At 47.3% G+C, this 25,377-nt stretch overlaps 7 protein-coding genes across 7 annotated transcripts; 4 read left to right on the forward strand and 3 right to left on the reverse strand.

The window, feature by feature from the left end:
- Positions 1-1,356: 1,356 nt before the first annotated feature.
- On the forward strand, positions 1,357-2,534 carry FSST1_002902 (uncharacterized protein; the record flags this gene model as incomplete). The annotated part of the gene is made up of 2 exons (XM_083228932.1): positions 1,357-2,358; positions 2,412-2,534. The coding sequence occupies 2 exons, from the start codon at positions 1,357-1,359 to the stop codon at positions 2,532-2,534; spliced, it is 1,125 nt and encodes a 374-aa protein (XP_083086332.1).
- Positions 2,535-3,306: 772 nt separating this feature from the next.
- On the forward strand, positions 3,307-6,404 carry FSST1_002903 (ankyrin repeat domain-containing protein; the record flags this gene model as incomplete). Its single annotated transcript, XM_083228933.1, has 4 exons — positions 3,307-3,368; positions 3,426-3,466; positions 3,522-5,939; positions 6,322-6,404. The coding sequence occupies 4 exons, from the start codon at positions 3,307-3,309 to the stop codon at positions 6,402-6,404; spliced, it is 2,604 nt and encodes an 867-aa protein (XP_083086333.1).
- A 1,231-nt stretch (positions 6,405-7,635) lies between these two features.
- On the reverse strand, positions 7,636-9,163 carry FSST1_002904 (transmembrane amino acid transporter protein-domain-containing protein; the record flags this gene model as incomplete). The annotated part of the gene is made up of 3 exons (XM_083228934.1): positions 7,636-8,642; positions 8,693-8,954; positions 9,005-9,163. The coding sequence occupies 3 exons, from the start codon at positions 9,161-9,163 to the stop codon at positions 7,636-7,638; spliced, it is 1,428 nt and encodes a 475-aa protein (XP_083086334.1).
- Positions 9,164-12,797: 3,634 nt separating this feature from the next.
- FSST1_002905 (dihydrodipicolinate synthase family protein) lies at positions 12,798-13,691 on the reverse strand (the record flags this gene model as incomplete). Its single annotated transcript, XM_083228935.1, has 1 exon — positions 12,798-13,691. The coding sequence occupies one exon, from the start codon at positions 13,689-13,691 to the stop codon at positions 12,798-12,800; it is 894 nt and encodes a 297-aa protein (XP_083086335.1).
- Positions 13,692-14,127: 436 nt separating this feature from the next.
- On the forward strand, positions 14,128-15,346 carry FSST1_002906 (uncharacterized protein; the record flags this gene model as incomplete). The annotated part of the gene is made up of 5 exons (XM_083228936.1): positions 14,128-14,144; positions 14,193-14,398; positions 14,446-14,514; positions 14,565-15,034; positions 15,086-15,346. The coding sequence occupies 5 exons, from the start codon at positions 14,128-14,130 to the stop codon at positions 15,344-15,346; spliced, it is 1,023 nt and encodes a 340-aa protein (XP_083086336.1).
- Positions 15,347-15,746: 400 nt separating this feature from the next.
- Positions 15,747-17,302, forward strand: FSST1_002907 (aldehyde dehydrogenase domain-containing protein; the record flags this gene model as incomplete). The annotated part of the gene is made up of 2 exons (XM_083228937.1): positions 15,747-15,871; positions 15,922-17,302. 2 exons carry the CDS (start codon positions 15,747-15,749, stop codon positions 17,300-17,302), a joined length of 1,506 nt encoding a protein of 501 aa, XP_083086337.1.
- A 517-nt stretch (positions 17,303-17,819) lies between these two features.
- On the reverse strand, positions 17,820-21,002 carry FSST1_002908 (ankyrin repeat-containing domain protein; the record flags this gene model as incomplete). Its single annotated transcript, XM_083228938.1, has 1 exon — positions 17,820-21,002. One exon carries the CDS (start codon positions 21,000-21,002, stop codon positions 17,820-17,822), a length of 3,183 nt encoding a protein of 1,060 aa, XP_083086338.1.
- Between the last annotated feature and the right edge of the window lie 4,375 nt (positions 21,003-25,377).

A 25,377-nucleotide genomic window follows, 5' to 3' on the forward strand; every position in this document is an offset into this window, starting at 1 on the left:
TACACTACCCGACATGTATATATCTCACCCGTATCCCGGATGCTAGTTGTTTTTGTCACAACTTGTTATGTAGGCCACATTCGTCTGTGAGTGCTAATGGTATCCATTCAGAGCATTAAGCGAAACGGCTTGTGGTTGTGGTGAATTTGTAATTATCAAATTTGCACATTGTACAGTGTTGTTATTCGGTATCCCAATATATTTGCGGAGTTATCTTGCCGATTCTTTAGATTGGTAAAGATATTTCCTGCGCATGCATGCTGAGCCCGAGTGTGTAGGGTTCCCCTCATGGCCGAGAAAATATTGATGTGATACTGGCTTTGATAGGTAGCCTGATCGAGGCACACCAGACACGACCTATACCATACCACCAAGTCCTGAGAATCCATCACCTTCCAAATTCTTCCATTAAACTTCAGTAACATTTCATCGAATCCCATACTATGTCGCAGTACTATGAACACTATTATATCTCGAAGTCCTCGACTTGAGATTCCACCGGAAAACACGAAGATGGAAAAGAATATTATCTCCCACGAATTGAGACAGTTGACGCATATGATCCTTTACTGCTCTTAACTAGACTATCACAGGGCAGGCTCATGGGAAATTCAGGCTCGGTTAAGCAGACGTGGTGTCCATTCCCCCGAACTCATGGAAGCCACAACTAAAACTCTGTGTGTGCCATGGCCTGACATGCAGGATAGGTCATCAATCATCCTTGTCTGCATTCCCTTCTCATGCATTTTTGTAATTTACAGAGCCACTCCTGGCATGCAAAAGAGTTCAATAAGAAATCAGTCAATGCATGTGCGTAGGCTTCCAAGGCAGGTGGCTGTGTTGATGCCTGAAACCTGCAGAATTGACGGTCAATATACTGTATAGTACTCATCGTAAATTCCCATGGCCATAGATTAGTGATCACGATGTTGAGATGAGGCGCATGAATAATTAAAATATGTAAATATCTGTTTCGCTTTTTATTGATCCAGGGTGGATCATGCATCTTGGGTATTTGGAGAACGACTAGCTCCTAAACTAGCAACGAAGAATGATTTCTCTCTTCTAAATACTTCGTGGTTATGCGGAGAGCACTCTGCTGCCATTTATGCACGCTCATATTCATAGGAACTCGGTATGCATGGGGTCTGGGGTCCTCTCACCGGTGTGCATGGGGAGGTAGTCTGACTGCATACATGATGTTGAGAAGCGGGAGATCAGCGACTGTTTGTTTCCAGAAGAGTCTGTACTTAATAATCCGTCCTTCTTCCGCAGAGTCTTTTGCTCAAACCGTATCAGTTTCCTTTACCATTTATTTCATTCCTATATCTTCAAGTTTAAATCTAACTACCAGCTATGTCGTCCAATTCTGGAGTTAATCGCAGTGATGTTGAAATCGCTATCCTTTGTGCCTTGCCAATGGAAGCCCGGGCATTCCAGACTCTGATGAAGAATACATCTCAAGACACCTTGAGCATTCCAGATTTCTCTGACGTCACCAAATCAGAACCAAATGAGAACGCATACACCCTCGGGAAGATGGGTGGATACCCCGTTGTTCTTGTACACATGCCGAGCGTTGGGAAAGTGTCTGCAACTTTGGTTTCCACGCACCTCAAGCACACCTACACAGCCATTAAGTTGGCAGTTCTCGCCGGAATCTGTGGAGGAGTACCGAAAGACGGTGATGAGGTGAAGAGAAGACTTGGCGATGTTGTGATTGGCACAAGTGTCGTTCAATTTGACCTGGGCCGACAGTACCCGGACAGATTTCAGCAGTCAGAGTATAGTCAGACTTTGCTTGGTAATTCAAGTGCTGAGGTTCAGGCATTTATCAAGAAACTAGAGTCTTCGAAAGAAGTTCTCCAGCAGAGAATGCAAACGACTATTGCGGCGAACATTGCAACCGGATTTCGCCTGGCGGATGATCTTTATGATGCCACGTACTGGCACATGCACCGAGACGCCCAGTGCTGCTCACAGGACGAGAAGATTTGCGATGCAGCAAGGCGCTCAACCTGCGAGTCACTCCATTGCGACGACTTGGATCGTCGCGAGAAACGAACGGAACTCAAACCCATTATCCATTTCGGACCAGTTGGATGTGGCGATATGGTCATGAAATGCGGATCTCACAGGGACACTCTTGCCAAGGAGAGCAAGATCATTGCCTTTGATATGGAAGGAGCAGGTACATCCATGCATCAGGCGTGTCTTTTCGTCAAAAGCATTTCCGATTACGCGGATAGCCATAAGAACAAGGATTGGCAAGAGCATGCCTCTTTGGCCGCCGCAGCCTGTACAAAGGCTATCATTGGGCAGTGGCACCTGTCAGACAAAGCGGCTCTTAAAGCAGAGGTATGTGCCATTATTCCACTTGATACATAGTAGTTTGCTCACTCATATCCCAGGCGGCACGAATCCAGAATGTGGACATTCGTGACAATGCAATGGTGTCTGTGGTGGCACAGGATCCCGTGATGCATAATGCCACGTTCAACCTCGGCCGCAACTGGGGTACCCGTAATCCATAAGGTCAAGCACAGGTGATCTCCTAACGTATGTGTCTTGCATAAAACTCCACACTATGTTTCTATTATCTCGATACTTTTCCTGTTCCTTATTTTACGAGAGAGAATTACATTAATGTAAGAGGGTGTCGGTTGTAGTCTTACTAATACTTTCAGATTCTTATGTGATCTATTGGATGGCAAGTCTTCTGAATCTAATCAGGCACATCAAGAAGAGGGTATCGTATCCAAAGACGTTCTGTGGCCTTAGGGGATAGCTAACTACTAGAAAGGCTTCGACATGATGTATTTATCCCATATGTTTTCCTGACCATGCATCTAGCAGCTGGTTTCTTAACTATAAGTGAATCGTAATCTAAGCAATCAAACCATTGATTGCAACTTTGAGGTGTATTGAGGCGTCAGGCTCCCACCGTAGGATATGACAATGTGACAAGCCATAATGGCCAATCACAAAAGGCGACAGACTCAGCAGATGACTTAGTCACGGCCAAGACAGCCTGATGAATGATCCCACATTGCATCCACAACATTGGGGTATTGGCCACACCCACTGCTGCCTTCGTTTCAACTGCCGTTTTCTCAGTCTGAGGTGAGATGACGTGGTTCACGTTCTTTGTAGCTGACCGGTAGTCTGAAGCCTGAAACTTTATTCACCCCAGAACCAAAATTCCCATCTCATTCCATTCTTCGTTGACAGACAATTTCTTAGTATTCTATCTCCAGTGAACTTCCAAAGCTCTGAGCTGGTTTAAAAAGTACATTCCTTTTTCTCATGACGTCTGTGAATGTTAGAGGAGGAACACCAGGATTGGTGGCACAAAGCGTCACTGCTGGGTTAGTCCGGATTGTCTCACTTCAGTCTAGTGATGCTTGTATTAATCAGAGTGGTAGCACCTTGAACTTCGTTCTGGGAGCTGAAAGTGCTTTCCACGGTATGTCAACGGGTAACAGTCTAAAAGGGTAAATCTAACTAGTGGCTCTCTTCAGTGGGTTACCAACAAGCGTGCGCTGAATGGATCAGAAATTCGGGATCTGTGAATGTGGACGGTGTTCTGGAAGCTATCAAAGCTTCTAGACAGCGCGTCGCCGGGACCTGTCAATGGTACAAACAGCGAGAGGAGTACCAAGACTGGTTACGAGAAAATGAACGGAAACGCCTCTGGATGTCCGCGGATCCGGGTGCTGGAAAGACAACCACGCTGACTGCAATTATCGACGAGCTACAGCAAAGTTCGAGAAATGACTGTTCATCCATTGTTCTATTCTTCTTCTTTGATGATAAGATCGAAAACCAATCATCTGCCACCGATGCCGTTCTGTCCTTAATTGGACAGCTATTAAAGCAACAGCCGCAATTGTTTGGACATGTTCGGGATATGTCGAAAACCGACCTCGAAAGTCTGCCCAATCTCTGGGGATGCCTCAGGAAGATGATAGACGCTTTAAGCCAAAATGCCTACATCTTTCTCGATGCTCTGGATGAATGTTCACCTTCTCAGGTCGACGATCTCCTCAAACATCTTAGTGATGAGGCAAGCCCGCTAAAAGCTAAGATACTCGTCAGCTCAAGATCACATTTAACAAAGCCCCAGTCCTACAATGATCTTCAGATACAATTAGACGATATCAAAGATGATATCGTGAAGGTCATTGACGCCTGTATGAAGGGACTGATCGATTATCCCTTGGAGCTTCGTGAACAGATTAAGAGGAGGCTGTACTATGCGACTGGCCGCACCTTTTTGTGGGTATCACTCCTCATTGAGTACCTAAAAACAGAACCGCCTGATCAATTTTACAGCCGCGCGGGGTCCAGCTACGTAACTGAGGACAGCCTTCTCAAGTTGATGCCCGCTAAGCTAAGCGAGGTATACGACAAGATACTGAACAAAATTAGCTCAGCACATGGTAGCAGGCGCATGAGGTTTATCCTCTATTGCGTCGTTGCTGCACGCAGGCCATTGACGAGAAAGGAGCTCGCAATGTGTTATTGTTTAGGGTGGAAAGTGAAAGAATGCAATAGCATCCCCGATCCAACATACTTGGCGTGCCATGAGAACATTTGGACTCGGTGCAAGCCTATGCTCGTTCATGACGACAAGACAGACACTATCAATTTGGTACACCAAACCGCCAAGGATTACTTGTTGAATAGCCATCTGATGAGAGTCTGGACAATATCGGATTTTTGGCAGTCAGATTTATTGTCCACTTCTTGGATCTGCAACGCTAGAACGGCTCTACTAAGTCAGGCTTCACTCCAGCGGTTTCCTCTCAACATCTTGAGTGTCTTTGCCAGGAGAATTCTTATGTATCTTGATGTTCTCGTGGCATGTTTTCGAACTGAGACTAATTCGAATCAAGCCAATCGACTGATGTTCCAAATTTGCTGGAGATACCTTGGGATGACGAACATACATAAAGATCAGCAAACTTCAAATGACGGCGTCGGCACAAATCCGGCCCTTGTGAGATATAGAGATCGGTGTTTGTATGAATATGCTTTCACAGAGTGGCAGCACCATTTCCTGGGGTTGGATCAGATCTCGACCTATCTTTTATTTCCATCCCTGGTTGAGATCCCATCCAGTAACAAGAAACTAGTACATGCTGCTGCCTCTGATGGGAAAGCCGATGTGTTACAATTATTTATCAAAGCTGGCACGGATGTCACTGAGCCAGACGAAACCGGTAGCACGGCATTAGATAAGGCAATTCGTTCCAATGAACTGGAGTCTGCATTGACTCTTTTTAGAGCAGGCTGCTCAATTGACAGTCAACCCACAATGTCAATCATTCAATGGACGTCATCTCACCATGCCTTGGCACGCTTATTCTTTTATCATTTTGTCATCTTTGAAGAAGACGGACTGTGGATAACATCATTCCAATTCACGCAAAAAAGGGAACCAGACCGATACTGGATAGAAGTTGTATCGGCGCTCCTTGGGCTCGAAGTGACAGCAAAGATGAAAGATTTCAACGGATTGACAGCACTGCATTGGGCAACAATGCTATCAAGTTCGGAAGTGGTTTCAATCACTTTTGCGGATAAGGGAAACAAATTCCAAATGGTTAGGAACGTCATGTCAGAGGGAATTGCTCAGATCGCCATAAACAAAAATATCAGAGCTGATGTAAAGGACAAGTTTGGTTTGACAGCCGTTCATTGGGCAGCGATTCTTTCATCTGGAGGAAAGGTTCATCTGGCTTATCAACAAAACGGTGCAATGGAGAAATATCTCGAAGTCGATTCCACAAATGGAGACGATACCGTAGCCAAATTGTTGGCCACTAAAGGGGCTGAGCTGGTGGCCCAAGACAGTTTCGGCTTCACTGCACTGCACTGGCTGGCGCTCTTGTGTTCTACTACACATTCCAACATCTGGCTCGAAAAAGATACAGGTGAGAATTGCGCTGTAGTTTTAGAAGGAAGCCATAGGGCTGTAGGGAGGATAATTTCAAAGATGGGAACAGACTGTGAAATACGAGACTTTTTGGGGAGAAGAGCTTGTGATTGGGCGTCATTATTGACCTGTATCGAGGGCGATTTTGACCAAGAATGGTATAAGAATGGGGTCAAGGTTAGAATAGGCTTTCAAAGAGAGGACAGGGTGTTTGAATCTTTGGTAGTTTGAAAGTACATGTCTTGTTAATTACAACAATCTTAACTGTCAAATTATCTTATTCGATGGTATTGGTGTAGCAGATGATAAATGACTTCCATAAAATGACTTCATCGATAATAGGTCTTCGCCGAATAACGTTACAACTTCATATGATCTAGTCATCAGAGTTAACCTTATCAGTGAATTTAAGCCAAATATTGTCGTGCCAGGTCTTGAAGCCAACTTTGTATTCGGTATCTGATACTCTTATCTTTAACTGCCTTTAAAATGGAACTGAGTTAGATAAGGGTTGTCGACACGTCACTTCTTCTGTCTACGTGTAGCTGTAATGTCCGTCCGTATGTTTCCCTTTTATGGGAACCAAGTCCCAAATCTGAGGTGAAACTCTACCGATAAATACCGTATTGGACGTGTTCCGAGATCGGTCCAAGCTAGCATGCAGGGCTTTGCAATCTTGGCCGATGATTGCCGCCCACGCTGCTGCTAGCCTGGCGGGAAGTCACAGTAGCCTCATGTCTGGGTCGGCCCACCCTGGAGCGTTTTCCCAACATGGTTGTTGAAAACATTTACCGAATCCTGGAAACAGGGGTTACTGTTAGAGAGTTTGTGTTTCAAGGGCCAATGACTGAACCATCCTACTGGACACGATACTCCCGGGTAGATCCATATTTTCTCCGGCTGAGAGTCCTTCGCCGGGCCTTATCAAAGTCCATCCATCCGTAATTCACAGATCAAGTCCAGATAAGCCAACAGTTTATAGCTCACTACTGAGACCAAGACCACCCTAGACCATCCCGTGGCAAATTCTGCAAGCCCAAGTCAAAGCTCAAGCTCCAGCTGTACCCGTCAAGACGGTCAATGTACCGGCTTCGCCTAGCCGCCTCCACATGCACGACAAGCTTTTAGCTCCCGCTGATCGGTCCAGACCAAGACGTCAGGATGGACATGTGAGGGATCTACATATGACTTAACAGATGCAACTCGAGAATCTTGCTTTTGTGTGGGTATCTGAAATATCCACATTTACAATCTCGATATGGTGATAGCGTCTTGATAATGGCATCGAGGCTGTTGAAGGTCGAGAGCGAAGTAGAGCAACGTCGTTTTTGGAGAAGCGACTTAGCCTCGTGGTTGACATCTTGAAGCTGTGCACGTGAGGATATCGTAATAATGATTTGGAGATGTTGTCTTCACAGAGGCCAATCGACTGAGAAACACGGATTTATTTACGTGTCATCAGATTCTCTTCACCTTTTGTGCCATATTGGCAGGTAATTGCGATAGTTAGAACAATGACGGGCAAAAACTGCAATTTCTAAGATATTTAGTCACAGCAGCAGAAGAATATTTGTAACAGGAAAGTATATCTATTGTTCTACCTTATAGAATATGAATATATGACCGCTCTAGATAATTTTCTCTCTGCCCATTTGAATAATGAAATGCTAAAAACAGAAAACAGACGCTGTCGCTTAAGTGGAATTGGAGTTGTCGGCACAAGAGAAAGCGGAGGATCCGCCGTCAACCTTGTACGAGTCAATGATACTGACAATAGATCCGTAAGTACCACTAATCATCAAGAAGGTACCAGAAACAATGACAAAGATGCTGAAAGCAACCATGAGGTACCACTTGACATTGGGGTCACGCTTGCCCTTGGCCCAGTTGTCGTACAGCCACATGCAACCGTAGAGCTGGAACGACATCAGCGTACCCAAAAGAGCACCGACAAGAGACACAAGGCCACCAAAGACGGGAATGCCGGAAGCGATCAGGTAGGCGATGACGGTGGTGGTGAGAGTGCAGGCGATCCATGTTCCCCAGTGAACAGCGCTGTTGGAAGCGAGATGCTTGGTTCCTCGGAGAAGACGAACAAAGACATATTTGGCGGCAAAGTGAATGACCAGGACGGTGGTGGCCAAAAGACCAGGCAGAGAAATACCGTAGGCGATGCGCTTGATCAAGTGACCAGCTGAACCGAGAGCGGGAGAGGCGACATAAGATCCACAGTACAGGTACACAACAATACCGATGACAAGGTAAGTGATAGTCACACCAGTCTGGCACACGATCAAAGATCGAGTGTAGTGAGCAGGGTTCTTCATCTCAGCAGCGATGGAGAAGAAACCGGGTGTACCAGCATAAGCAAAGATGAGCGACGAAATGGCTGAGATGGCCTGGGTGAAAGAAGGGTTGCCGACAACCTTCCAGTCGGACTTCCACTCGCTGTCTTGGGGCGCATCGGCAGGCTTGTCCTGGACACCGACTGCGATGGTGACGGTGAAGATTGCGGTCATGATACAGACGAGACCGACCCAAGCGAGCATGCTGATTCGGCCGAGGGTACGGACACTGGCGAGGCAGAAGCCACAAATGGCTGCTACAGCGACGAAGACAGCTGTGCAGGTACCGTGGAGAGAGACCGCGTTAAGACCGATAGAAAGACCGAGCATACCGGAACCTGCAACAAAGATCCAGTCTATGACAATTAGTAACTATTCCCAAATTGTTTAATGAGAAGAGACATACAGAGGCAAAAGGCAACGCCAAAGATTTCACGTCCAATGCGACCAAAGATGAGGTAACCCGCGTCGTCGATACCGTAAACTTGAGGATGGTTGCGCTTGAAGACACCGACCATGTAGTCGGACCAGGTTGTGATAGCGGCGATAACGCAGAGGCAGATGATGCCGGGAGCGATTCCGAGAACGTCAAAGACAGCTGGGATGGACAAAACACCCAGACCAATCTGGGTCTTCATCATGAGGGCAACGGTGCCAATCCATCCGACCTAAAGACGTTAGCATTGAGTTAATTGAATGCATGTAAGAGATGACTTACAGCTCGGTAGTTGGGACCCTCATCAGTAATATCACCAAAGACATCATCGTGGACCTGGGCTCCAGCGATGGAGGGAGTGTTGTTCAGAGCATTGGGGTCATTCTCCAAGTCGCGCTTGATATCCTTCTCGGAAAGGTTGTTGTTCTCGTGGTGCAACATGTTGTCGTCGGTTTAAAAGGGCAAAGTCAATTGACCAATAGACGAACTAACAATGACTAAACAACTCAATGATTGAAGAGTTGAATAGTATTGGTGTGAGAGAGACAGGAAGGGGGAGAGAGAAAGAGAGGGGAGGTAGAGATAGATGAAGAGAGAGTGAAGTGTGGAATGTGGAGAGGAGATGATCAAAATCTGGGGATAGTGGGCTCAACTTATACAAAAGATCCATTTCGGACATTCTGGAGAGATGGGAGCTCTGACCCTGTCTGTCATGCCATGGTACCAGTATGTCATGAGAGAGTAGACCAAACCAGACCAGAGGGAATTGGAGTGCTAAAGTTTTGCCCCCCCTAGTCCAGACACCAAAAAACCACGCTATGGAGTCGATCCCCGTGTTGTTTTACCCATACGGGGTTAGTCGATTCCCTTCCCCCAAATGATACATGCTTTGCACCGCGAAAGCCTGCAAGGCAGGTTCATTCTATCGCCCCCCCCAGTTCGCTGTGCCCGAGTCTCCGAGATAGTAGAACCTGGGTCTTATCTATGATTGGCATATCTTATGTGGAGAAGCCATGTACAGATTGTCTTTGATCATCATTCATCTATTCTTTGCTTTGCACAGAGGTTATTATGAGCTTGGCATCTGGACTCCCCCATGGGGAAGAACGATGAAATCGTGGAGAAAGAGGGTCTATTCCACAGAAAGATGAGGTGCTTGTTGAGACAGGAGGAAGCTATCACGTAAAAGAAAACAAGGTCAGTCCAAAAAGAGGCCCAAGCGATGACGTTTGTTATGTTCCACTGTTGATGGGTTTGACTTTTTTAGCGAGTCAAGTCTTCAAGTCACTTCTCCACAGTGAGTACGTACAGTTCTTAGTCGTCAGAGTCGGAGTTTTCATTACCTACAGTAATCTCTACCCCATCATTTTACCCCAGTAACAAGTACGAATATCGGGACATGATCCGGTCAAAGTCTCCAAGTTATGGAGAAACCCCAACATTCCGCACGAATAAACAGGCATTGAAAATGACACGATATCCTCTTTTTTGTGGAATCAAGAGGCCTTTAATTACATTCATCTTCCCTCGTGTTTCCATTGTCAAGTGTTGATAAAAGAGACAGTCCTCACTCTTCAAGTTCACCACGAAATTGGAGATTTTTGGAGATGTTTCTCAGCTCTCGGCATTCCCGATAGACAAGCAAAAAACTCTTCCTCGGCAGACACAGGTGAGGCTGTCGACTCCAATTTACCCGTAAGCAGTATCCTTCTGGAACGGCTTATTTCGCGCATACGCGTTATGGTTGGTCAGCCATCCCCTGTACAGTTACACTCACGAATTCGGGGTTACTTTACTTAACCCCTGTACGGATTAGGGGGTTTTCCTTGATTGCATGACCCGATGGTAACCCATCGGGAAACCCTCCGCGAGTTGTTATCAGTAGTAGAGCATCTGTGCACACACGAAGGGGGTATTGACAGCGCCAGATTAGATTAACGAGGCATTTTTACTTTTTGTTTAATACGGACAACGTTGATAACGGCAAGCATCGGGACGGTAGATGAAACGAGTCCAAATGGTAAATTCCCCAGTTTATTGTTCAGCCGTTGTCAGCCTGTTCAACTAGTGGAGCCGGTTCCGGTGACGGTAGTAACCTAAACGGAGGCGCCGATAGTAAGACCAACGGGTGATGTTCCGTAACGATACAACATTCGACAATCTGATTGAGGAATTCACGCTTCGTGTTGTAATGTCCGGATAGGAGTATGGGTGTAGACACGGGCCATGTTCCGATGGCTCGAGCACGGTATCATGCAAATAATTGCCTCGTAGGTTTCGGTTAGATCATATTGTACCGCATTCATATCTGGCCTGATTATAAGGCTGGTCTGTTCTCTCAGGAGTTTGTCTGGTTATCACGATATTTGCCTTCACGGTACTTGCCTTTCGCGTATTGTGTGATAGTGGCAAGCATACTTTAGATTCAGCGCACGTGGTTGATGATCTACAGTGTCATCAGTGTTTCGTAAGTCTAGACTCAGCTCAAGTGGCTGTGTAAGACTATCAGAGGTTGTCTCGTAACAGCATCCACAATGGCCCATACAAGACGTGTTGACCTTCGGCGGCGTCGGTATAATGTGGAGTTGAAAGGACAGAGTGACGACGAGTATTGATAAGCTCGTACTAGTAAAAGGCTTGGTGCAACATCTCGAATGGCCATCCATAAGTAAGAATATTCGCAGTAAGGGTATTCACTTGTTTAAGTAACTTCCATGCAGTCTTATAGTAGAAGTCTGTCAAAATGAACCTCGTGATACGATTGTGATGGGTATGTGAACCCGGCCAGGTATCCATTCCTACCGTTCCCCCTATGGACAACTCAACCATCTTAAGCCCTGGCTTTCCGCAAACAAACCCCTTTTTCTACTGACCGTTAACTAAAACAATCCCTCCGTTTGTTAAGTTCACGGAACAGGCAAGTAGATGGAGATGCCAAGGGCCGGCCAAGGGATCGATGTCGGGGTTCAGCTCCGAACCTCTTGGCCCTCCACGTTTCCCCAGGATGTTGTTTAGGTGTAGATCCACTCTATTTCATTGGCAAATATGCACAGACACTGAAATGTCTCGCGGGAAACCTACCGTGACGATACAGGAAGTCTAGACTATTCGATTGTACGGCGAAGCCTAACCCTTCTCAACAAGCCCAGAGTGCTGAACCAGGGTCATACGTAAAACAAACTTATATATTAAAATTGGGTTATCACAACGACTAATAGCATCAACAAGAACACGTACGCTATAGCTGATAGGGCATTTGCCTGGTTGTCAGCACGGTGACGGCGAGATTGTATAGATGCATGAACTTGTTGAGGGTGTTTAGATCTACAACTACTTTACTACCGCAGGTTATAGTTGACACATATTTATGCCTCGCAACTCATTTTCAATCTTGGTAAAATAAACAGCAACCTCAACAGCGATACGGCAGGATTATAACAGTAGTGATAACAGGAGTCAAGTTGATCAAAGCCACAGGACTCAACATCAGTATCAAGCCTTGCATCGAAGTTCAAGCTCTAGACATTAATGTGCATATACACTAGTATAATATGGACCCCGCCAGAGAGAAGAAGAGGGACAGACAATACAATAGTGACCAGTAACCCCTATAGTGTCATCTCAGAGATATAACAGTACCGTATCAACACATAACATTCCGTAGCGCCTGTGGATACCACTAGCCATGTCCGGCGGCCTTCATTGATTAATCAGTTCAAGAGAAATGGAATATGTATTTAGTCCAAAGCATCTCTGACCTAATAACAAATTCCTCGGGGGGGCTACCGAATGTAATGAGTTATTACGATATGGTAACAGCGGGCATGTTTCTCTATCAGGCCAAGCGGCTATGCTATTGGTACTAAGACTATCCAAGTCTATGTAAACTACGAGGGCACGGTAGTGTTTGTACTCCTTGTCTATCAAAATCAGGCAAGCAAGGCATTCCACCCAATGCAGGTCATGATAAGCTAGACAGTGCTACGGCCGAGATACCGATGTCTACGGTGAAAGATGATCATAAAGGTTGAGTTTGTCTATTTTACTATTTTGAATCTTTGTCACATACATTAATCTAAGCCAAAGTAACACCAGCATCCTTAAGAAGCTGCGCCAACTCAGCCTTCTCCTCACCCTCAAGAAGCTCAAAAGGCTTCCTCAAACCACCAGTCTTCCAGCCCTGCAACTCCATACCCGTCTTGATACCAGCTCCGTAATGGTGCGCCTCGAGAAACTTGCACACGGGAAAGATCTTGCTCCACAGCTCACGACCCTTCTTAAGATCACCGTCAACAGCAATGGCGTTCCATAGCTGGACTGACAATTCGGGAAGAACATTTGTGGTTCCCCAGACAGATCCCTTGGCGCCAGCGCATAGGCCGTAGAAGGTAAGAGTATCCCATCCGTTGAGAGCGGTGATGGAGTTGTGGTGGTGGAAGAGAAGATCTGTGAGGGCAGGGGCGTTGCCGGATGTATCCTTGAGATACTTGACGCCAACCTCTGAAAGACCGGCGATCTCAGCGGGAGTCAGACTAACTCCGCTGGCACTGGGGATGTTGTAGTACATAATAGGAAGGCCGCTCTCCTTGTAAATCTCCTCAAACATGCCCCGTAGTTGCTTGAGGCTGGGGGCGTCGTAGAAGGGAGGAACAATCATGGTAGCAGCGGCTCCGACCTCAGCAGCGTGCTTTGCGAGATCAACGACACCGGAAGTGGTGAGGTCGCCGATACCAGCGATGACGGGGACACGGCCAGCTGCTGACTTGACGACTTGGGCGAGAACGTCCTTTCGTTCTTGGACGGTCAAGGCAGTGAATTCTCCTGTGCTACCACCAGGGACAAAACCGTGGACACCAGCCTTGATTTGACGTTGAATATGAGCGTCGAGAGCTTCATAGTCGACAGAGCCATCGGCTTTGAAGGGGGTGATGAGAGCGACGAGAATGCCTGTGAGTTCTTGAGGAGCCATTTTGAATGAGTATGATGAGAATATGTGATATTATTTTTTAGATTTCATGTTCATCTGTCTTTATTATATGTTTGTCGTGTCTGTTTATCTCTACCAAATCCGATCAACCCCGCGTGATGGTTAATGGCCTTCATTCTGGTGTTTGTGTCAAAAATAGGTAAGTCTCGACGACCCGAAGCTGTAAATAGTGGGGTGTTGATTGTTTAAGGTGTTGTCTCTGAAAAGGGTAAGCTTCCGCGACAAGACATTACTCATAAGCATGCATTATTAAACCAACTGGCTTTGCAATCAATCAAGATCATTCTTCCCCGCCATGTCGTAATTTGTAGCTTAATAATAACAATCTTGATGATTGTTTTGGAGGGGCATAAATAGATACCCCTCTCTAGTGAATCTTCAGTGCAATAGCGCCTAAACAATTCAACACACAAACAAAATGACTTCTATCTTTCTGTGAGACCACTAGATCATTTGTTTGTCGCGCTTACTAACAAAATACAGAACTGGTGCTTCGGGTTACGTCGGTGGACAGCTCCTTCGTGAGCTTTCCAAGACTCACCCCGAGTACAACATCGTCACGCTTGTACGCGACAGCCATGCCGCTGAGACAATTTCACAGGCGTATTCCAAGGTGCGCACTGTGGTAGGTGACTTGGATGACAGCAAACTCGTGGAACAAGAGGCTGGAAAGGCCGACATTGTGTTGAGTAGGTGGTGTTACAAGAAATCTCAGTGGTTGTACTGACTTTGTTAGATGTCGCGTCAAACAAGCACATTGCCTCTCTGCAGGCCATTCACCGAGGATTGAAGGCCAAGGCAAGCGGTGAGTTGAGCATTGAATCAATTGTCAGACATGGTATTAATGATGTATAGCTTATTTGATCCAAATTTCGGGCGCAAGTCTGCTTCCTGTGAAGGATCTCTCGTCCCCCTCTTTCAAGCCTGGTGAACCTTCTGACGCGGTCTGGGATGACCTGGACGGTATCTCCTCAATTAAAGATCTCATCCGCAGCCACGATTCTCGCGTGGTAGATAACTACATCCTCAAAATCGCACAGGAAACACCTTCTATCAAGACCGCCAATGTTTATCCTCCCATTATCTACGGTAAAGGACAAGGCCCTGTCAAGCAGCGCAGCGTGCAGATCCCCTCTTTGGCCAAGGTTGCCCTGGAGCGAGGACACGCTGTGAGGGCGGGTAAAGGTCTCGCAGCTTGGACAAACGTCCACGTTGCTGATCTTGCGAGATTGTTTGTTCTTCTTGCAGAGAATGCCGCCAAGGGTAACGATGATAAGAAGATCTGGGGAGAGGATGGAATTTATTTCCCTGGTGCGAATGAGATTGTAAGCACCCAACACCCTTCAGGGTAATTGACTATGGCTAACATTTCACAGACTTGGGCCGACATTTCAGACAAGGTAGCGAAAGCAGCAAAGGATCAAGGACATATTAATACACTAGAAGTAGAAGAGCTATGGAAACCCGAAGTAGACACTGCTTTACCTGCTGGTTCAGTCTTTTTCGGTAGCAATGCTGTAAGCAAGCCTCGTCGCGCCACAGAGGTTCTAGGTTGGAAACCAAGCGAGACAGGACTGGATGAGGAAATTCCTAGAGCGGTGGCTGAAGAGGCTGAGGCGAAAAAGGCCAAGCTTTGAGATATTTGTTAGAGTAAAATAAAGATTACCTACCTATTTTGTTATCTTTGATTGCGTTTTGCATATCGTGTTGGTGATAACAAAGAGGAGATAAAATGCGCTGGCTACTTCACCCACTGCGGGGAATGTTTAGTGCGGGGTCACTGTATTTACAGTGGAGTTAGGCTTCACCTTCCTTCCTGTCCTGTCAGGTGATGGTGGCAGTGGATGCGTGTTTTTAAAAAGAGAAGGCCACCGCGATGCTATCGTTACGGAACTGCTCTCCATTCTCATCAGTCTATGAAGAGTCTAGTTGACGTATCAGTCTCTATTTGACGATCATCTAAGAGTACAAGAGACTCCTCAACCTCAACTCGAAGCACTCATTCATCTCTCTCTCAACAAGTCTACTCATCTCACCATGGCACCTTCAATCGAGTTAACCGCTCCCAACGGAGTAAAATGGTCTCAACCAACAGGCCTCTTCATCAACAACGAATTCGTCTCTTCATCAAGTGGTCAAACCCTTACATCAATCGACCCCGCGTAAGTCTTTCCCCCCTCATCTATCCCATCTCACTAACTCACATCATCAGCACCGAAAATGAAATCGCGACAGTCCAAGCTGCCGACGCAGATGACATCGACAAAGCCGTCAAGGCCGCCAAAGCAGCCATGCGCCACGCTTCTTGGAAAGATCTCCCCGCTTCAGACAGAGGTCAACTCATGGCCCGTCTAGCAGACCTCATCGAGTCAAAGCGGGAACTCTTCGCTACTATTGACGCATGGGATAACGGAAAGACCTACATCGAAACTCTCGAGAATGACCTCGTTGAAGCTGTCGGTGTTATTCGTTATTACTCAGGCTGGGCAGACAAGACGTTTGGTCAAACCATCAACACGACCCCTCAAAAGTTTGCATACACTATTCGTCAGCCCGTCGGTGTTATCGCTCAGATCATTCCTTGGAATTATCCTCTTTCCATGGCTACGTGGAAACTCGGTCCTGCATTGGCTTGCGGAAATGCAGTTGTCATCAAAGCAGCTGAGCAGACGCCTTTGAGTCTGTTGGTCTTGGGTGAACTCATCAAGGAAGCTGGTTTTCCACCTGGTGTAGTCAACATCGTCAATGGTCTAGGCAAAGACACAGGTGCAGCCCTGGTACAGCATCCTTTGGTGGATAAGATCGCGTTTACAGGGTCTACAGCCACAGCTGCCAACATTATGGGTGTCGCGGCAAAGACACTAAAGAACATTACCCTTGAAACGGGCGGAAAGTCGCCTTTGTTGGTGTTTGATGATGCTGAGATGGATCAAGCAGTCAAGTGGTCGCATTTCGGCATCATGTCGAACCAAGGTCAGATTTGTACTGCGACGTCGCGCATTCTTGTGCAAGAGACTGTTTATGAAGAATTCATCAAGCAATTCGTCAACACGCTCAACACTGTGAGCAAAGTGGGTGATCAGTGGGATAAGGAAACGTACCAGGGACCGCAAGTGTCAAAGGTGCAATACGAGAGAATCCTCGAGTACATCGACATCGGCAAGAAAGAAGGCGCAACATTAGCAGCCGGAGGTGGTCCCCTCAAGATCAACGGCTCAGACAAAGGCTTCTATATTTCCCCCACCGTTTTTACCGACGTGAAGCCCTCCATGCGCGTCTTTCGCGAGGAGATTTTCGGCCCAGTGGTGGTTATTTCTACCTTCAAGACAGAGGAGGAAGCTATTGAGTTGGCGAACGATACAACCTACGGTCTAGGCGCTGCTGCGTTCACGACGAATTTGGAAAAGGCGCATCGAGTCGCTGCGGCGATTGAGGCGGGAATGGTCTGGATTAATAGTAGTCAGGATTGTGATCCTAGAGTGCCGTTTGGAGGTGTGAAGCAGAGTGGAATTGGAAGGGAGCTTGGTGAGGCGGGATTGGAGGCATATACGCAGATTAAGAGTGTTCACATAAATATGGGAAATAGGCTTTAGATGTAGACAGAAAGTAATAGATTAAGATCAAGTCAGTCAAGTGTCAAGAGGTTGAGATGTAATTGAGATGGTTTACTCTCAGTCGTGTTGGTTCAACTGCGACGCCGACAGGTCATGTTACAGTGGTTGACCACTGTAGCCATCCACTAAAACAACAAACTCCGACGGTCACCTTTAATATTTACACTCACGTACATTCATCGACAATCAGACACAAACATTTATTGTAAAGTTGAATTTCATTTTGAGATGATAAATATTATCATAAATAGATTTGACAAAGAAAATATGCATGTCTAAAGACTGAGCAAGTACATCGGTCCAGTATTACTGTACCAGCGTGTAACTAGATGGATATGGACAAAGACAGAACAAAGAGGATATAGTGTGTTAAAAAAAGACCCAAGATGAACCCAATTCCCAGTGACCGAGAGAGCAAACAGACAGACTCCAAGATAATTTCCCCAAAAACCCAGAAGCATTCATCATCTTACACATGATCGAAAGAAAAGGAAAATTATGTAGATTTCGTGATGGCGTACTCTTCAAGAATGGCAACAGCCTCGTCCCATCCTCTGGAAGCAGCAATCTCGGTGATGGATCGGTCGAGCTCATCCTTGACATCCATGTCAAAGCCGGCCTTTTCTCCGAGAAGACGGAGGATTGCCTCGTCGCCGTTCTCGACGGCTTGCATGACTCCGTTCCAGCCGCGGTAGACCTTGTTGGGGTCCGCGCCGTGCTCGAGGAGAAACTCAAGGATCTCGCCGTCGCCGCGGTATCGGCGGAGGGCCTTGACCACGGGGAGATGCTCGCCGGGGGCGTTGATGTCGGCACCGCCTTCGTTGATGAGGTACCACACGATATCCTTGCGGTCTTCGCGGATGGCGGATGTGAGAGGAGAGAAAACACCACCGTTCTTGTCCTCTACTGATACTCCGGCGTTGAGGAGGAGCTTGACGGACTCGAGCTGGTTGGCTACGACGGCCATCTCCATGACTCCCTTGAAGGCGCGGGGCTCGGCAAGCACAGAGAGGATGCGCTTGAGGATGGGAGGGTTGCGGACGGCCATGCAGACGGGCCAATCTTGACCTCGAACGTTGGGGTCGGCGCCATTGTTGAGGAGGAAGTCGACCATCTCGATTCTGTTCTCCCGGATGGCAGTCGTCAAGGGTGAGTGACCCTTGGGGTTCTTGTCGTTGGGGTTCATACCCCTCTCAAGAAGCCATATAAGAGCCTCCATATTGTTGACACTGATAGCAGTCTCGACAATACCCTTTGGCGAAGAAAGGTTGACACCAGCCTCGACAAGGTGAGGAAGGTACTGAAGACGGTTGTGCGTGATGCACTTGAAAGCGGGGTACTCGCTAGCAGGGACGTTGGGATCAGCCTTGTTGGCAAGAAGTAGATGGAAGATGTCGGGTCGGTTGTCACGGATCGATGTGCAGAGGGGAGTGTAGACACCATCCTTCTTTTGGTTGGGGTCGACCTTTGAGGTGAGCAGAATCTTGACCGACTCGATGTTGTTGACACTGACGGCCAGTTCCATAATACCAGGAGCCTTCTTGGGGTCGGCGCCGTGGTTGAGGAGGACCTGTAGACAGGCTGACTGGTATGTCGCGGGCCAGAGCATGTGCTTGGGACCAGGCAAGTTGGGGTTGGCGCCATGGTCGAGAAGACTCTGGACAATGTCGACACGAGAGTTCTGGATAGCCTCGAAGAGAGCAGTCTTTCCCTCACGACTCTTGAGATCGGGATCAGCGCCGTAGTCAAGGATGAGATCAATAAACCTCTTGGGTGTCTTCTTGTTGATGGCAGCGCTGAGAAGTGTCTCGCCAGTTGCGGTCAACTGGTTGGGTTCGCCACCGTAGATCAAGAGAAGATGAGCAAAGTTGACCTTGTTGGCCATGCAGGCAGCAGCAAGGGCAGTCTCATTGTCTGGGCCAATTTGGAAAGTGGGATCAGCGCCGTACTTGAGGAGAGGGACAGCGCCAGCGATGAAGGATCGCTCGACGGCAGCGAAGAGAGGGGTGACACCATCGCGGTCAATACCGTTAGGGTCAGCACCGAAGAGAAGAAGTAGACGAACAGCTTCAGAGTCGGTGTTGAGGACAGCTTCCTTGAGGGCGAGGTTATCAGGACCAGTGTTGGGGGAAACACCACGGTCCAGGAGTTGCTCTATGAGCTTGTGGTTCTTACCACGGACAGCACTGATGAGAGCGGTCTTGAGGTTGGCGGCGTCAGCACCGACAGTGTTGCGGGGGTTCCAGCGGGGCATGCTGAAGGGATCAGCCTTGATGCGAACAGCCTTGGTGCCACCGTTGAGATCAAGACCAGCAAGCTCCTCAAGAGAGACTTCACTATCTGATATTTGAGTGTGCTGCGACCGTGTCTCGTGGTGCTCATCAAATGTGCTCATGCGATCAAAGGTAGCCGTTGTGCCAGAGTGGTATCGCTCATTAGAGTGCACTGAACTGGCAGTGTTTTGATGGTGATTGCTAAATGAGCGCGCATCGTTGTGAATAGAAGCGACGGGGTCAGTATGTAGAGAAGCAGAGCGCTCAGCCCAGGGAAGAGGAGGTAGAGGAGGCTGTGAGTTGATGGACATGACATGGCCCTCAATGCCGCGATGCGCAGAGGCAGAAGATGGTCTGTACTGAGAACCACCGGCGTCGGAAACCTTTGATCGAGGTGCGACACCAGCGCGGGAGTCCATGCGATCGAGAGCAGCTGCGAGACCGGTGTATCCGATACCGAGCTCATTCTCAATCTTCTCGTTACCTAAGCTCCACTGGAACATGAGAGCGCTCATGCGAAGGCTTTCGCGTGTGCGACCGAGGGCACTGATCATCTTTTCGATATCGTTATCGCCAAAGATGCGACCCCATCCACGACGCATGCGACCCATGGTACCCTTGCGCTCATTCTCCAAGAATCTACCGAGCATTTGATCAAGAAGCTGAAAGTCTGCTTGTGTGACGCGGAACTTCTTGCTCAGCTCTGAGATGACGTCGGCGGGGAAGGTCTGTTGATTGCGGATGCACTCGCCGAGGCCGGCCTCAATAGAGAAGAGGATCTCACATGTGTCGAGGAAGTCGTGAGCGAGAACATCGAGGCCGTGGGGTTGCTTGGTCACCATTGTGAGGTACTCTAGCATGCGAACCGAGATGCGGTCGCCGAGGGCGGTGGTCTTGTGGCATAACTCCAGGCAGGCGCCCTGGGCCTTGAAGCTGTTGGCCATGACTGTGGTGCTCTTTTTGTTGTTGAGCGATCGGGGAGCTGTGTTGGCTGCTCTGGTAGCGCTAGTATTAGGAGGAGAAATGGTGGAAACTGTGGTGACAGAGGGTGCCTTTCTGAGAGGCGCTGTGGCGGAGGCCGACTTTGCAGGACTAGCGGGAACGTAGGCCTGAGCGGAAATCTGAGCGAGGCGCTTCTTGGTATGAGGAGGCGTGACGGGTCGACCAGATGGAGTAAGTTCAGGAAGAGAACCTAGCAGTGGTGATCTCGACTTTTGTATCTCTTGAGCTTGAGGTCTGGTTGGGCTGGTTGGGCTGGTTGGACTGCTGGGAAGACCGAGGGCTTCGTTTGAGACGAGAGAGAAGGATTCCCTTGGACCAAGAGCGAGGGCTTCGAAGAAAGAGTATTCCTTGTCAGTAGCAGGAATAGCAGGAGCAGGACCCAGAGGAGCGACTTGTGTGGTCATTATTAAAAAGAAGAAAAGAGCGAAAGGAAGACAAGAGGGGGGATATAGGCTCTCTTAGTAGAAGGGGAGAGGAGGGGAAGTGAAAGCGGGAGCAGAAGGCTTTATCAGAACGAGTATGGTCTTGTGCGAGTAGTCGAGTCGAGGCCGCAAGCCAAGCATATCTTGAACTCTCAAAGTGCGGAATAGCATACCAGTCAGCTCTTCAGGTACCGCACTGTAGTAAAAGTAAAAAGAGTAAGCGGGACCCTCGTTCTCCAAGTTGTATCCGTACGTAGTTTGGTATGCGATGTGACATTGACTGAATTGCTCTGTTACCCGGTCTGGACTAAGCAAGGGTCTAGTCTAGAGCTGAAGGGGAGAGGCGTTGTCTAACAGGTTTAGTGTGATGCGTCTGAACGGATTTACCGGACTGGACTGGACCAAGGACAAGGTGTGTCACTCCCTTCGGCTTCACATCACATCGATCACTTTTTTTTTACGTAGGGAGACAGAAGGAAACCCCTGCTTGGGTGGTAGATCGGCGCTTTGACATGGGTCTAAACATTGGAGGGGTTGTACCCCTGGTAAGCTGTGGCATTTGAGATATCACAGTGAGTAGTAGATAGCTGTCAATTAACCAACAGGACGGGGCAGGTTACTCTTCTTGGTCAAGTTTAGGCATCTATTATGCCATTAAACCAGGTTTACTTGAGGTCATCTTTCTTGGGTTTCATTGCTAGCAAGGACGATAATGCAAATGTATAGGCGAAAGCGAGGGACATGGATATGACAAATCGATTTGCTATAACCAGTGTAACAGTTCACAATAACCAATAAATAGATGCGCGCTCGGACAATGAGCGTGCACGGAATTGGTGATACAGCGAGAAAGACGTCTCGCTCAACTCTGAAGAAAAAAAAGCCACAAATCTTGCCGGGGGGCCAATAAGCTTTGCTAGGGGGGTTCCGGGGTGTGTTTTGGTGGTGTCGTCCAAGCTCAGTTGACGATTTTTACGTATCTCACGGACCACCCAACAATAAGGTAGCACAGCTAAGATAAATGGTGGTAGATAAAGTACGGTCATCATTAACTAACTAGAGACACGGCGTTTTTTACGAGACTTTTCCGAGTGAAGCATGACGAATCGATGGGTCCAGATGTATACGAACTACCGAGGTAGATGACGGCAAACAAACTCGAGGGTAGCAGTCACCATCTCATCTCATCTCATCTCATCTCATCTCATCTCGTAATATTGACCAGGTTTATGCCTTGTGCTCTATTTATTCGTCAATGCAACTCTGGGATATCCTCGGTAGACATAGATCTTATGCGAAAAAAGGACCACTACTACCCTGTTTATCTGTATCTGTTCTGCCCGTGCCACCCTTTCACTGAGACATTTTGTTACTGCAGGGTGAACAGGAAATGGTAAAGTTTGCGCCGAAAGGCTAGTGGCTTGGAGCTTGGGGATTGTTGTGTCTGCCCGTGATGGATGGGACATTTTACTTTACGCTAGGATATCGGGAAAATGCAGACGTTCCTGACGCCAAACCAGGACAGGGGATTGAGAGTCGATTTGACAAATAAGTAATCAATTCGATATAAACAAACCGATTCGAAAGTGAATCACTCCTTGCTTGGATCCTTCAGCGGGTAAATGTATTTCGTATAGACTCCCTGCTTCTACGGTGCGCTCATGTCTCGGACCCCTTCAACGACTTTTGACTAGGCCGTCTGTCTCTCCACTGTAGATGGGCAAGCCAGCTTATGGTCAATACAAACCTTGACAATCGTCAATCTTTGCTATTACCGATGTAGTGTTGCATCAATGGGAAACAGCAATCCACACTGAATGTGACCCTGTCAATTAAACAGCCTCGCATATCTATATCCAAGCCTCGGTATGAACGCCATCCCTGGTATTGTTGTTTGTTTTGCTCTTCGTTCTCTTGATAGCTCTCTCTACCTACACTGTACAAACATGTTCATTGTGGAAACCCAACTGCCACGTGGAGTGTACATATGCAAGGGCGCCAATGGTCTGGATTCTCTTTTGCCTTGGTTTTTTGGGTCTGAAGCTCGACGCTTATCTCCCGCGCGATGCTCGATCCGGTGTAAGTTCAATCTCCACTCTGACAAAAAAGAAAGGGGCGTCACGAACAAGAAAAATAAAGTGGTTGATGATGGAGGTTCTTCTCCCTTGTCAGAGTAGGATTTCTAGGGATGGGAAAAGTAAAAAATGAGGTATGACCAACAGTTCGTTTCTGCATTATTTGACGTGATGGAAAAAGGACATGTCGCTTGGAGTTTTACAGGGGATGTTAGCGGTGGTGGGTTTAGTTAGTTCGTTTCGAGGTTCATGTTTGACCTGCCAACCTTTTTCTCTTTGCTTTTTTTAATCACTGATCTCATCATATGCAAGACAATCAGTAATTAATTGACAGCTGCCAAGTCGATATGCATCCCATCCCAAAGAACCGGAACCCGTTCCCACTTTCTTGACAGGCGCACCACTTTTTTACTTCCGGGGCTCTGGACCGCTGTAACTTAACTCTATTGGCGCTGTAAATTTCGCTTCCCCCAGAATTTCTCGCAAACGGCAGTCGAAAAGAGACGAACCGCATTCCAATAAAAGTTCCCAGAAGTTTAATGTCTATTTAACTTTGTGAGATATCACTTATCATTCCAGGTTTTCTGTTTTGGTGATAATGTGACCAGTCTCTTCTTTCTCTGTTGCTGTCCTAAATTGCATCTCCCTGCTTAACGGGCTCGAGGTTGGGATATGCAAGGAGTCGAGAGACAGAGACAAATGACGAGATGTCAGGCCATCTTGTAACGGTTTAACTGAGACTTGTCCTGTAATTTAACTGACAACTCAACCAATTTCTTGCTTTTGTCTTTTGGTAGCCGAGACTTGTTCTGGTCATTTACTTGTTCTGGTGAAGATGAACTGTAACTTTGTGGGAGGCGGGACTGGAATGACGCCAACACCTTGTTTCCACTCTAGCCACATGGGATAAACAAAGGAATGAACCAGAATAGAATGGAAAAAGAAAAAGAAGCCGAAGAACGAGAAGAAGCAAGGGATAAAAAAAGACGTTTGACCTCAGTGGCAAAAATGATGGAGTTCGAATGTGAACTGTCGTTTTTTTCTTCTCGGATCTCTGTGGATCTGAATCTACCTCGCTTATCCAACTCTCCGCTCTCCAGCCTGAATTGAACTCGGCCTGACCTGGTCTTTCAATCGGTCTCTGAAATCTGATCGGAAAGAGTGTCCGAATTTTGACGGCATGGCACATAAATCATTTTACCACCATATAGATAACTGTGTGTTGTATTGTCCATTAATTTCCTGAGCCACCACCAACAAATTACACTTTACTTCCCGAATGAGCGTGGCTGATAACGATAAACAAACGCGGAATCCGGGCCAAATATCGAATCCGCATCGCGATCCATAGTGGCTTGCGCGGGCAACCATTCAGTTGGAGATCCTCAAGCCTGGTAATTCTGTTTATGAACTCTATTCAAATTAACTCAACAAAATAAGCCGTGATTAAGTTCCAGATGCTGTCTGCCTAATGTTTGTCGCATTGACACACTCATAGTTGTTGGATGGACCCTTGGGTATGTCGCGGATATTTTGTCCCGTCAAGAGGTCAGTGCAAAGACACCTAGGAGGGAAAAAGACACAGACATTGCGCCACGATGCAATCGTTAGATCTGATCATGAGCCAACACAGACTGGTTCCCTCTACGGCATCATTCTCCGCGAAGCCGTTGGTGCGCACACACTTCAATAGCTGCTCTTTTTTTCTCCTATCACGCGAGATGGGGCCCCCCTGTTGCCACTAAGAAAAAAAGCCACCATTTTCATTCTTTGGGATAACTGGGGAAAATACTACACCAGAAGAAGCATACAACTCCGTTTCGGTTGTCCCAGGAGATTGGAACTCGGTTACAGACAAAATGTGTCAATTAATGGGAATAATTCACGGGATAATTATTGTTTGTGCTATGATCAAATTACCGTTTCGCTTCGGACGCTAGAGTGATAGATAATCGGGGATGATTGTTTCCTGTCGGGCCGGAGAGAGATGCGGTATTACTCCGTCATATCCATACCAAGTGTTTGGGACGAATGATCGACAGTTCACATGATATTTCTGAAACTCGGGTCAAAAAGTCTGGGACCACTCATGTCAGCACCAGTGTATGAGAGAGTTGTAACGCAGAGTACCTAGCCTTGAACATGAAACAAATACAGAGCTCATCAAGAAGGATTGGCAATTTACTAATGAAACACAGCTACAGCCAAACAACAACACGGGACACGTTATCCGTAAATGTCATCAGCTGAAGATGGTAAACAGACTAATGTGTGTAATTAAT

The sequence above is a fragment of the Fusarium sambucinum genome, chromosome I, assembly GCF_050947815.1.
Source record: "Fusarium sambucinum isolate potato_lamoka chromosome I, whole genome shotgun sequence".
Lineage (NCBI taxonomy): Eukaryota > Fungi > Ascomycota > Sordariomycetes > Hypocreales > Nectriaceae > Fusarium > Fusarium sambucinum.